We start from the raw sequence: 12,640 nt of genomic DNA, 5'->3' as shown, positions 1-12,640 counted from the left end.
CAGCCTTGGAGTCTCAAACTGGAAGAGAAGCCCCTCTGGCCTGCTCACCACAGAGATGTTGGTTTGGATCCTAGGCTCAGGCTTTAGGAAGCTTCAGGCTCCGTCTCCTAGAGCCCAAGAGGAACTGTAGGGAATAAGAGAGTTCAGCATCAGTTTTAAGAGGTTCCTGAAATTCAGAGCAGGCAGGATGGCAGGAGTTGCTGCTAGCATTGCACACATTTTAGTGCCACGATGCAGCTTTCCTGCTCAGTGAGCCAGATGCAGGAACCTGCAGCTCTCCTGCCCTGGCTTTTCACATGTAACAGGGTGGCCCCAACAGCAACCCTCTGCAGAGGAGCGATTCAGGACCTTCCTTGAAGGACTCTGGTCTCAATTTTCTACTTTCTACCCAGGAAAATTCTGGCAATATCAGGGAGGACAAAGCTCATTTCCCAACCCAGCCAGATCTCTCCTTCCACACCTGACAAGTCCGGGCCAGGTCCAGCAGCACGGCTGCCACAGCAGGCGCCCCACTACACACTCAAAGACGCCGGTGTGATTTTTCCGATGAGCTGCTTCAGGGCCGAGGCCTGCTCCTCCAACACCTGGTTCTTCTCCTCGGTGCTCTTCTGCTTCAGCTCTGCCGCCTGCAGGGCCATGGCAAACCCCCTGTTCTCCTCACGGAGCTCTGCAATCAGCAGCTTGTTCCTGGAGAGCTGGGCCTGCGGCGAGGACGGGAAAGCTTTAAGGCTCAGCGTGCCCTCAGAGGGCTCCCAGCACGGCAGAGAAACGCAGCTCCATCCCCTCCTGCACCCACCTGTGTGTCCTTGAGGTGAGCTGCCCTGTCTGCCAGCACGGCCTCAGCGCTCCTCAGCTCGCTCTCCAGCCCCTCTGCCTGCTCCATGGCCGCCTGCAGCAGACGCTCGTGTTCCTCCTGCAGCGGGCAACGAAGCCGAACGTGGGGCTGTGCCAGCACCCACCCGGCCCCCAGCACCCCCACACCACACAGATCTTCACACTCTTCTCTTCCAGGTTGGAACTGGATGGTCTTTAAGGTCCCTTCCAACCTGAGCCATTCTATGAAGGGCGAACGGGGGATCAGCAGGATGCAAGAGCAGTGGGGGAGGGCCTAGAGCCCACAACCTTCCCTAAGTCAGCACCAACCTATTTTAAGACAAGACACAGCTCTCCCAGCAATGTTTTCTGTTAAAAATAAAAAAAAGTAAGCCAATAGTCTTCCTTCTCACAGCTGTGCCCAGAAAAACCCAGGGAGAGAGAAAATTAAATTTCCCTGGATGCAGTTTCTGTGTCCAGATGTTTAATTATGATTTGTTCCATCCGTGCCCAGGTCAGCTTGACTGAATCACAGTGTCCTGAAACAGAGGATGAACACACAAAACCCCAACACCTTGTTGACCCAATGCTCTACAGATAAAGCCACCCCACTCTGTGCAGGCTACGTCTCCACATAGAGGGCTCAAGTTCTCTTTCCCAGGCCTGAGCCAGCACAGCGTCTCCCTGCATGGCTCCTGCCCCACTAAGGGGGAAGGTATCTGGCCTGGGGTAGGTGGATTGGAGCGGGGAGGGCTCTTCCTCAAGCACAGGCTGGTGACTGGGTTCGTGAGGAATGAAAACTGCAGCTGGAATTTGAAGATCAAGTGCATTTTCTATCAGGGCTCTTGATGTGCAGCATCTTCCACCCAAACCTCTGGTGACCTCAGCCACCTCCCAGGCTGGCAGCGCTCCCTCTGGCACCCGTGACTGAGCTGCAAATCCTCGCTTACCTGCGTCCTGAGCAGCTGCCTGTGTGCCTGCTCAGCCTGCCGATGGAGGTTTTCCTGGAGCCACCGAGCCCTGCTCTGTTCCTCCCTCAAGCTGGCTTGCAGCTGCTCAAACTGTTTCTTTGGCACCATGTTGTTCATCTGCGCCTTGGCCTGCTGCAGCTGCAGCGCATGCCGAGTCTGGGCCAGGCTCAGGCTCGCTTTGGCTTCTAAAAGCTGCAACACAGAAAGGCAGAGAGCTGGTTACAGCTTTGTGCAAGCAAGGGGGCAGCCCCAGGGTGTGCTGCAGGTGAGAGGAGAGCTCAGGCAGCACCCCCAGCTCTCATGTCAGCACGCCCACAGCAGAGCAGCAGGACCATGGCAGAGGTGCTTGCCAGGCAGCCTGCAAAGCCAGGGATGGAGACTGCTGGGAGCTGCAGGAGGGAGTGTCCTTTGTCTACCCCAAAGAGGAAGAGGACAGTCCTTTCTGCCTGGGGAAGGTGCCCAGCACAGCCCTGAGCAGGGCAACACCAACCCCACAGGGGCTGTTCAGCAGCCTGCCACGCTGTTTTGATACCAAACAGCACCCACCTTCTCCTGCGAGGCCCTGAGCTGCTGCCAAAGCAGTTCCAGCTCCATCCAGCACGTTGCATGCTGCCCGTGGTGCTCTGGCCTTGCTGCCATCTCCGCTCCTTGCAGCTGCTCAGCTTCCACCAGCCTCTGGCTCTGCAGCTGGGCGGTGGCAGGGCCGGTACTGTGGCTGGCCTCATGCTCAGGGAGCTCGCAGCTCAGCTGACACAGCTTGGTGTTCAGCTGGGAGACCTCCCTTTTGCTCTTCTCACTCTGGAAAACATTCAGGAAAAAAAAAATGCAGAGGTTTAGAGAGGGATGAGCAGTAACAGAGACTTTACCTGTCCCTGCTGGGTCCTTAACCACAAACTCTGCTGTGACTGCAGGACCGCGTGTACACCTAGGACGTGTGCCCTCATTTCCCAACCCGACCAAATCCCAGCAGCTGTGTTCAGGAGCTGCATTCGTGGTTAAGAAAACCCACGCAGCTGATAACCCTGGAGGAGGCTGCCAGGAAAAGCAGCGAGGGGGACTAGGGTCTGACCGCAGAGATGCATAACAGAAATATTAAGGTTGGTGTGAACGCAGCACGAATGGAAAGGTAGGCAACGAGAATGGAACAAGGGCTACAAGAGCAGCCTCCAACACCAGAGGACACCAGCCCCCAGATGTTGTTCCCAGGGCACCATTCCCAACAGGTCTGACAGACCACAGCACAAATAACATATCAGCAGGAAGCCTGCACCTAACACCAGGGTAGCAATAAAGCCCACACACTGCCCCTGCTAGCCTCCCAGGAAAACAGGCAACCGCTTTCCTCCCAAAGAGGAAAACCAGACAGCAGATTTTAAATTTTGAGCCTGTGGCCTAAGGTTTATGGAAGCCGAACTCAGCAAGGGTCAGCAAAGGCCCTCCCTGTTGCAGGTGATGGCCCTGGAGGGTACAGAAGGTATTTCCACAAAGCAGTCTGCGGTTCAGAGTCACAAGGAATCCCAGGAATGGGAACGAACTTGACAGCATCCAACACTCATCCATGTTACACACAAGCAGTCCTGGCCAGGCCTTTTGCACGTTCAAGGGTTTGTGAGCTGGGTTCTAAAAGCAAAACTAGGTTTGGATGTTTGAAGCAAGCATTCCTGTTCTCCTCCACAGGCAGATGCAGATTTTGCCCTCCTAAACCCTCCAGCCAAGAGTCTGTCCGTGTTAATGGCTTCTTACCAACTCCATCAGCTCCGGTGTTTCAGCCAGCTCTTGCACCTCCTCTCTGCCCAACTCACTCACGTGTCTCCTGTCAGGGAGAGGGATATGATCAGCTTCAAGCCAGACAGCCACAAACGCGGCCCCCACTTCAGGGAGCCACACATCCAGTCTTGGCCCGCAAAACCAAGCAAAACCTGGCCAAAATGGTCCTGAACTGACTTTGGAGTGTGTTGGGTGCCTCAGCCTACTTCAGGGAAAACAACTGGGGACACCCAAAGTCCTGCAACATTGCCAGAGGCCTAAATGCCCTGATTAGGGGATGAAGTGCAGTGGGAAAACCAGCTTAAGAGACTCTTGAAACCAACCACAATGGAAACCCAGCTCCCTGATTTACAGTTCAGTGGGTGAACCCAGTCCCTATCCCAAGCTTCCTAAGGCAGCAGCCTGACCAGAAAGTTGATGTAACTGAGAATCCCACCCTCAGCATACCTCTGTCCCCAGTGCCTTCCCCAAACCTGAACCCTCTCCTCTGGCCTGCCCAAGCCAGGCCTGGCCCAGCACAAGCAGCTTTCATGTGGAATGAAGTGGGTGAGAATGCTGGTTTTTGGAAATGAGTAATCAAAAGGCAGGCTGAGACAGCAGAAATCTAGTAAATGCACCTGAGTGGCAGTCCCTTTTACAAGCATTAGCTGTCCACCCAACCGCCAGCCTCCCGTAGCTGGTTCCTCCCTTACTCATCATGTCTGCTGCCCTTCCTTGCCTCCCTCAGCTCTTGCTGGAGCCTCCCAAGCTGACTTTTCAGCAAGCTGTTCTCCTTCAGCAGCCAACACAGGTCTCCCCTGCAGGGAGAGACAGCAGAATGAGAAAAACCGTGCAGAAATCGTGCAAAGGCCCAGGTTGCTCTTGGCATCCTATGCAGGCTCCCTGCTCTATTCCCATTTGCAAGGACACCAAGAACTAAAGAAATCTGCCTGAGCTATTGGGTGGATGTTTCTCAAAATGTGTAGGGACAATCAGGAGATGCCAGAGGTAGAGAAGGAGCAGGTCTTCAAGGGAAGGGAAATAAAAGGGAGTAAGGACACACAGCATCAGAAGACAACAGCTGGAACAGCTGTGTCTGCTGGGTGAAGGCAAACCTAACTTTGCTCCCTCTGCTTCCTTCCCAAATGCAGCCCCTTGTGTACCAAGCTTTTGCTTCTCCACGACAAATGCCTTCAGCTCTGGTTCCAGCTTCTGTTATTCTCTATTATTTGGGCTTGTTCCTTTGCTCTGCCAGAAACTCTCCTATACCTACCCCATATCTCAGCTCCTCTTGCCCTACAACTGGGTTGGCAACCTAGCAAAATCCTCCTCTTGTGTGCTGCTGAAGCAGACTCTGGTCCTGGCAAGAGGCCATGAAGAATACGAAGGGACAGTGAGGCAAGTGGGGCAAGAGATAAAGTTGGGGGCAGTCATGGGGTGTGCTGAGAAGCAGGAGGGGAGAGGCACGAACAGTTTCCTGCCCAATTCCTCTGCAGTCTCCTCCACAAACCCATTCTGTCCCCTGGGGAGGTTACAGAATCAGAACCAGAAGCATACAAAGGATGATCATCCATTCAGTGATTACCTCACTCTTGTGCAAACCAATCTACATTGGCCAAATAAAGAAAATTAAGCCATTTTTTGCTGCTTTTAAGACAGCAGATGACAATGATCTAGGAAGTAGAGGCGAGTTTGCTGAAGAACAAAGCAAGAGAAAGATCATAAGAAAACATTGATGAAAAAAGAGAACAATACCAGACCCCAGGCCCTCTCTGTCCCTGCAATGTGTCCTCAGCTCTTCTCTTTCCTGGTGCAGCTGCTGCCTTGGACAGCCTACATCGTCAAGGAGCTGTGTTCCTACCCTGGCCTGCCCAATCTCAAGCTCCTCCTCCAGCTCCAGTCTCTGCACACATTTTTGAGTTGCCTCGTACCTTGCAACTGTTTCTTCCAGGTCTCTTTTCTGGCCTTCCACCTTGCTCATCTCAGCCTTGACGCTTTTTTTGCTGTCCTTCTTCTCTCTTTCAAAGTTTTGCCTTATCAACTCGATTTCCTTCTCGTAATAGTTTACCTGTTGGAGAGAGACAAAATTTGGGATATTAGCACCATTCTCCTGAGAGCTCCTCCTCTCCTCCAATAGCTCTAACTCAGACAGATTTAGTGGTTCCTGGTGCCTGCTGAACTTAGCAGCCTCTAACAAGCAGATATCAGCGGGTCCCAGCTTCCCCAGCAGCCAGCACTGCTCCCCTTTCTCCTTGTTTGCAGTACTGGGACCCTGGAGAGAAGGGAGAGGCGGGGGCATCATTATTTGCAGCTCCTCCATCCTTCCTCCACCCTGCAGAGCAATTCCTTGCCCAAGAGGTGGCAGTGAGGAGCTGCTGCTCCCACAGCTCCCAGCTGGATGCAAGGTGACAGGAGACATCCACAGAGCCTTTGCCAGCCAGCGAGGGCTCAACATCTTCCTACCAGCTGAAATGGGCAGGGGAAGACAGGTGTTCCCCCTCCATTCACCAAGCAGTCGTGCTGAGAAGTCAGACATCTGCTCCCACAGCTCTCACCTTGGTTTCCAGCTGCACCTTCAGGTCCTGAAGCTGTTCTCGGAGTTGCTCCGTTGTAAGTGATGTCTCTGTGCATGCAGAATTGGGAGCCAGAGCATTGGGAGAGAGGCACATAGAGAGAGAAGCTCTATGAGGATAGGTTTGCAGACAGGACTGAATCCACTGCCCCTGTGCTTGATGCTCAGGATGGGCACAGACCCCAGGACGTGCTGGAGTCTGGACCTCTGGCTCTCTAGTCCACCCTCCTGCTCAGACAAGGACTATCACCAAAGCTAGGTCAGGATGGCTACAGCTTCATCCAGTCAAATCCCAAAAGATCTCCCTTCTATCTCCCTTCTACATGGCAAGCAGTCCCAGTCCCGCGATGGCTACATCACCCCTCTGCGCAAAAACTTTTTTCCTAATGCTCAACCTGAACCTCCCAACCCCCAGCCCATTTCTCCTTCACTATATCACATATACCACATATCTACTACACACCACACTCCTGTGAAAGTCCCACCACCGGGAAACCTTGCTCTTGTCAAGACAGAGCTGCAGCAAACCCTCCCGTGTTTCACCTGCAGCCGGCAGCCCTCGCTCGGCCCTGCTCTCCTGCTGCAGCTGAAGACGCAGCGCTTCCAGCTCCCTCCGCAGCACGCCGTTCTGGTCCCACAGCACCTGAGGCAGAGACTGGTTATAGTACAGCTGTGAAGCTCTCCAGGGCCGTGAGTTGGGAGCACTGGGTCTCTCAGCAGCTGGGAGCACTAAGGATCTCTCACAGCATGAAGGGCAGAGCCCCTCCCTTGTCACCATGGGCAGAGAATGAGGCCGGGGGATTTTCTTCCTCTCCAGAGAGATGACAAATTTGGAAGGCCAGAAAAGAAATGAAAGTCAACACAGGGCCCACAAGGCAATGTTTCCTGGTGGCAGCAGGTGAGAGGGTGCTGATCTCATGGGAAGCACGGCATGGGGCAGGTCCCACCGCCCACTGAGGGCAGAGAGCTCTCCCATTCCTGAGCTGGCCTCTGTCCGGTCTCAGTGCCAACATCGCCCCACAGCAAGTCCCAGAGCTGAACACCACGCTGTGCAGTGAGCCACGTCCACGTGGATACCCGGAGCTGGGCACCTGCTTGAAGTAACAGCAGACAAGGGATCCTGCCTCCCTCCGCACTACCCACTTCGAGTGGGCGTCAAATTATGTCCCACATTCTGCCCCATCCAGAAAACTGATGGGCTGCAAGAGACTAAAGGGCTTCCACTGATCCCAATTTAAAAATATAACCAAGCAGATCTAGAGAAAAGCAGAGGCAGTTTGCTTAATCTCCATTCTAAACAAAAGAGCAGACAGAGGAGGAGGAGGAAGGCTGCCAGCATTCAGCAAAGGGAAAGGAGAAACCCAAACGGGTGCTTTCACGTGGGCGGATGAAACCCAAAGGCTTCATCTCCATCCAGCAGCACCTGCATGAACCACCCTGGGGCAGCTCAGCTGCAGGAACACTTCCAGCACCAAGCATCTCCAACATCTCCTACCCTCTGGTGCCACCTGGAGCACTGCTGTGCTGGATAGTGCTCCGGCATGTCTGCCTTTAACCACAGCTTCAGGAGGGGCTGTCTGCTCAATCCAAAGGGCTTTGCTGCAAACGCAGAGATCCCAGCCCCTGCTGCAGTGACTCAATAAGCCACCATCTCTGCTCGGTGGCGGTCCCCAGCCACACACAGAAGTTGGAAGCAAGGACAGTGCAGGAAGTGCTGGACTCTGCACGCTCAGGAGCCAACACAGAGAGCACCCAACAACTCACAACATGCAGAATATGCAAACCATTAACAATTACAGAAGGGCAACGGAGGCTGTGCTCACATCCCAGAGAGCCCAAAGCTCTGGGCACAGCGCCATGCAGGAGGTGCAGCGAGCACAGCACCAACGCCAGAAGCACACGCACACCAGGTAGCTGGACAGGCTCACCTTGACTCTCTAACAGAGTCCAGCAGCAAGGAGTTTTGGAGGCATTGTGAAATGGGGACCAGAAAGAGGAAGGGGAAGAACAAGAAAGGATTTAGCTGACAGCATCCCTTCCAGAGGAACACAGCCTCCTGTTTGTATTTAAGGGGAAATACCTTGCAACAGAGTGGTTTGGAGTGACACAGTCCCCAGACAACACAGCCCGTGGCTACAGAAAATTGGGAATTTACAGCCCATCCCCTCCCCTTTCCCAGTACCCCAGCAGAGGAACCAATCCACAGAGGATCACAAGCTGTGGGACAAGGCATCAGCCTGCTTTACCAGGGGCACGGCTGTGTCGTGCACCCTGCCAAAAGGTGCTGAGCAAGGCGAGAGGGACCCCCTGCCTCCACACTCTGATCACAGCTGCCCCCTACTCCTCTGCCCCAGGCTAAAGAGCCCCAGAGATGTGCAGATGACAGCTGTGCTGCCACAGCAGCTCTGCTGGAGAGCTGCCCGCCCGTACCTTGCACTGCCGCTCGTATTCCAGCACGATCTCCGCAAAGCGCTTGCTCGGGGTCAGGAGCTCCGGGCTGTGGGGCTCCACCTGCTCCAGCTGCACAAGGAAACACTTTTCATCAAGGAAACCAGCATCTCTACAAATGGAGAGCCAAAAGCTCTACAAAAATCATTGCTGTTTTGGTGCTAAGCCCTTAGATTCAGGAGAAGGGTTCCTCCTGACACCTGTACGATGGGTCAAATGCAGAAGGAGGGGGGAAATGCATCTTTCTTCGTGTCAGAGACACCAAATTACAGGCAGGCTGACCTTTCCAAACTGGCTCCTGAGAACACAGACTCATTTTTTCCCCCAGATCCATTTCACCAGGTTCTTCGTTGCAGTGGAACCCTTTACTACCAATTCTAACAAACAACTAACCCTTTACTTCAGTACTCGTGAAAAAGAAAGCTTTTCTTTTCTTAAAACCAAATTCTGAAGTTCTCACTTGAAAATTTTAAATTTGTCTAATTTTCTACACTTGCAAACTTTCTTCCTTCTTTTTCTTTCAGACTTTATGAGGCCTAAATCAAAAGTAATTTTTCTTTCCAGGCTGTCATTAATTTGCAAAATGAATTTGGGGTGGAGGGGAACCCACAACTGAGCTGTAATATACAAAATTTCACAGAAAAGGGTCAATCTTTTGACAAGTTCCTAAAAAAATCCTACTTAACCACAGTAGAGAAAGAAAGGCTACCTTGTCCTGCACAACGAGGTTGAGCTCTTTCTGCAGCTCCAGCACCAGCTTCTCAGAAGCCAGCAGTTTCTCAGTCATCTCCCTGACCTTGTTTTGCAGCTGTGTGTTCTCCTGCAGACAGAAGGGAGAAGATTCTCTTGATGTTGTGGGTGCTCACGTCGCAGGATGGGTTCATCAGTCATGGGCCTGCAACAGGGAGCTGTAAAACACTGGCACATCAGCAGGCTGAAAGCAGCACAGCTCACGGGAGACCCTGCTTTGGACGGCACGGTGCTGATACACACCACGTGGGCTGGGGTTTGGCTTGTCCCTCCAAAGGACAGATGCAGGAGTAGGTTTTGCAGAATAATAGCTAGGCAGCCCTGTAGGCTTGTCTCTTGTCTTTGCTTCACAAACCTATGGCTTCCCTCACAGCCAACAAGTGTCTAGTCCTGAGCTCTTTCTGCATGAGTACGTTGACCTGCACTGGGAACATCCCAAGCACAGGGACACGTTTGTCTGTGTTCCTGTCACGGTCCCTGGCACAATTTTAGCCTCAGCCATCAGCTGTTCAGGTGCTACTAAGGGCCAAATCATTCCCAACAGAAAACACAAGGCCTCAATAATGTTACAGCAAGGGAACGAGCTCTGTATTTTAATTCATTGTGACGTATGTGGCTAATTATATTTTCTCCATAAAACTCCTGCCATTCCCACCAAAAGCACGAAGAACTATCTGTCTTAATCACCACCTCCACTTTGCCTCCTCCTCTAGAGTGAGGACATTTCATCCAGGGCGGTTTTACTCACCCTCATCATGAGGTTCAGTCTTCCATGCAGGCTGGCCTCTTTGCCCTGGAGGAGCTGTGTATCAGCCTCCAGCTTTGCTTGATGGTTGAGTGCTTGCTGCAAAAGCAGCTCCTTTGCCTGCATCTCAGCTTGAACATCCCTGGAACAGACAAGCAACGTGACTGAAGCACATTCACAGATTACCCTGAGGTCCAGGCATCCCCGCTTGCCCCACAAAAAGCAGAAGACAAGAACTTGTTTGGGGAGGGATGTTGGAACCATAAATGATGTGCACATAGCATAAGAGGTCTTCAGGGACTTCTCTGCCATTGATACAACAGCCAAGCAAGTGAGGTATTCAGAAAGGAAAACTGGGACAGGGGGAAGAGGCTGTGGGCACCCACAGGAAAGCCATTTTCCCTGCCCAAACAAAAGAGCCCCTCCTACTTGAGCTTGCCCTGGCTGTGCTCGAGGGCAATGTACTGCTCGTCCAACTCCCTGCCAAGCTGCAGGCAGCGTCTCTCCGCTTTCTCCAGGTCCAGCTTTGCCTTGTCCCTCTCCCTGCAGATCTGCTTCACCTGGATCCTGCAGGCACAGCGAGCGAGGCATTCAGAGACACCCCATGCACCTCACACAGGGGCCCTCACAGCAGCCTTCCTTACCTGAGGCAATGGAGTTTGTTCGCGTAGGAGGTGACAGCCGCATGCTGAAGCCCACTCCTGGGGACCATGACCGCGCTGCCCAAGGCTGCGGGCACCTCTGCCAGGCTCCCCTGCTCCTCTGGGCTGCTGCTTGGCCTCTGGAAGAAAAACACAGACTGGAGTTGCTCTCCCCCCTCTTCCAACACTTCTACTGTTACACCAGCTGATCGCCCTCCAGTCTTAGAGACACTCCCCGTATCACAAATGGGCTTTGATCATATCCGTCCCAGATTTTCCCCAGCCCTGGGGTGGCCAAAGCCAGCCCCTGATCACAAACCTGCCTGCAAGTGCTTCTTCCACCCCAGATCTGTTTGCTGGAAGTCCTGGTTGCTCACTTCACTCACCACCACCAGAAAAGCCCGCACCAGGGACCTTGAGGATCTCCTTTAAGTTCTTCCAGGGCTCAGACAGCAACGACAAATTCAGGTTTGGTGAATCTAGTGCTGTTGCTGACGCTGGAGAGATGTGGGCTCACACAGCTTGGCAGGAAGGATGCTCACTCTCCTGTGATGTCAGGTAAAAAAGCAACAGAGGGAGGTCAGCGGGACAGAACAGGCAGAGAAACACCGACAGCTTTTAATACTGAAGCTCCAGGGATCCCATCAATGTTGGGGAAAGTTCCAAAAACAGCAAACTGTCAGGAGGGAGATGTCATGAACCACCTCTCAGGCAATGACAAGGAGCAAGTTGAAAGCAACAGACCATATACTTGGGTCTCCCTACACACCCGTGAAAATGCCGTATCCACAGAAAGGCCAACAAAAGTTATACAGCATGCAATGGTCTTTTGAAAACTGTCAGACAGGGACAGCCAGACAACATTTTGTTTGGCCTAGAAGTTAAAATCAGGCTGAGGTCAGCTTGGCCCTCCCTGACTCAAAGGTGAGATTCAGCCACATTGACTCAAAGAACAGGATCCATTGCCAGAAAGCCAAAACAGGGCTGGTGACATCTCCAAGAGCACCAATTTCATTCCAGGTTTGGAGAAGGCCTTTCCTCTTCCACCTTAATGCATTAAAGCAGCTACTTCAAAAGCATTTGCAACTGCACAGTCAATCCTTGGGATTAAAAGCACCAAGAAGAAAAAGTATATGACATTAAACAATGAAAATATGGATGAAATTCACTCCACGTGCTAAAAGGGTGACAACCTCAGTCACAAGTGGCACAGAGATGTCAGAGCTTTTGAAGCCAGTGTTAGAATTGGGGTGACTTTTTCCTTCTGCTAAGATATGCATCCCTCTCCCCTCTGTAAAAAGACCAGAGTTAAGAGCTCTGTTGTTCAGCTTTATTGTCTCATTCCACCTGTACAGGGCGTGCTCCTACCCAAGCAGCTCCCGAGGGAGCCATTCAGTCACCACGCAGCGGGTGAAGTCCAGACCATCCCCAAAAAATGACCAACATGTAGAAAACTCCCCAGGTCACCACCCTCAACTAACATCTATTAAATCACTCAATTGTGAAATGAAACATCTCTGCCTGAACTGCTCTCAGCAGGACCCGTTCTTTAGGAGTGTATTTTGGGGGGAATCAGAGGAACCCTTCTAGGTGCGATGGCTGGATTTGTGTCTGCAAGATGTTGTATAGATGTGATGTAGAAACAAAGCCCTGTGTAAGGAGCTGGCCACGACTTACAGATGCAGGGTTAGGGGGAAGCACCTGGGGGGGCTGCAGGTGAGGGTGACCAGTGGGATCCCTGATGGAGGAAACCTCCCTGCTTCCTGCATCCCATGGAGCACCAACAGCCTCGATGCTGGCATGCCGTGGGGCTGGGCCACCTGTGCTGCCCTGAAGCCTCCAAATTCCTAAAAAAACGAGGGTGGGAGAAGAGAAACTCAGCAGGCGCAGGAAGCGAGGCAGTCCCTTTAAGCACCAGCACCCCCCTCATTATCATTTTTTACACCACAAACAC

General features: G+C 52.7%; 1 protein-coding gene across 1 annotated transcript; it reads right to left on the bottom strand.

Annotated features, from left to right (window-relative positions):
• Positions 1-512: 512 nt before the first annotated feature.
• Positions 513-12,418, bottom strand: LOC116487104 (ninein-like protein). The gene is made up of 17 exons (XM_032183703.1): positions 12,364-12,418; positions 11,073-11,232; positions 10,690-10,826; positions 10,475-10,612; positions 10,049-10,187; positions 9,260-9,370; positions 8,533-8,622; positions 8,031-8,039; positions 6,646-6,745; positions 6,086-6,153; positions 5,462-5,598; positions 4,244-4,348; positions 3,528-3,597; positions 2,331-2,582; positions 1,764-1,976; positions 797-913; positions 513-701 (listed from the first exon to the last, which is right to left on the bottom strand). Exons 3-17 carry the CDS (start codon positions 10,755-10,757, stop codon positions 513-515), a joined length of 1,806 nt encoding a protein of 601 aa, XP_032039594.1. The 5' UTR covers positions 10,758-10,826; positions 11,073-11,232; positions 12,364-12,418.
• Positions 12,419-12,640: the final 222 nt, after the last annotated feature.

This window comes from Aythya fuligula, chromosome 3 (assembly GCF_009819795.1).
Source record: "Aythya fuligula isolate bAytFul2 chromosome 3, bAytFul2.pri, whole genome shotgun sequence".
In the NCBI taxonomy this organism is placed as follows: Eukaryota; Metazoa; Chordata; class Aves; order Anseriformes; family Anatidae; genus Aythya; species Aythya fuligula.
This window is presented reverse-complemented; position numbering and strand designations above follow the sequence as displayed.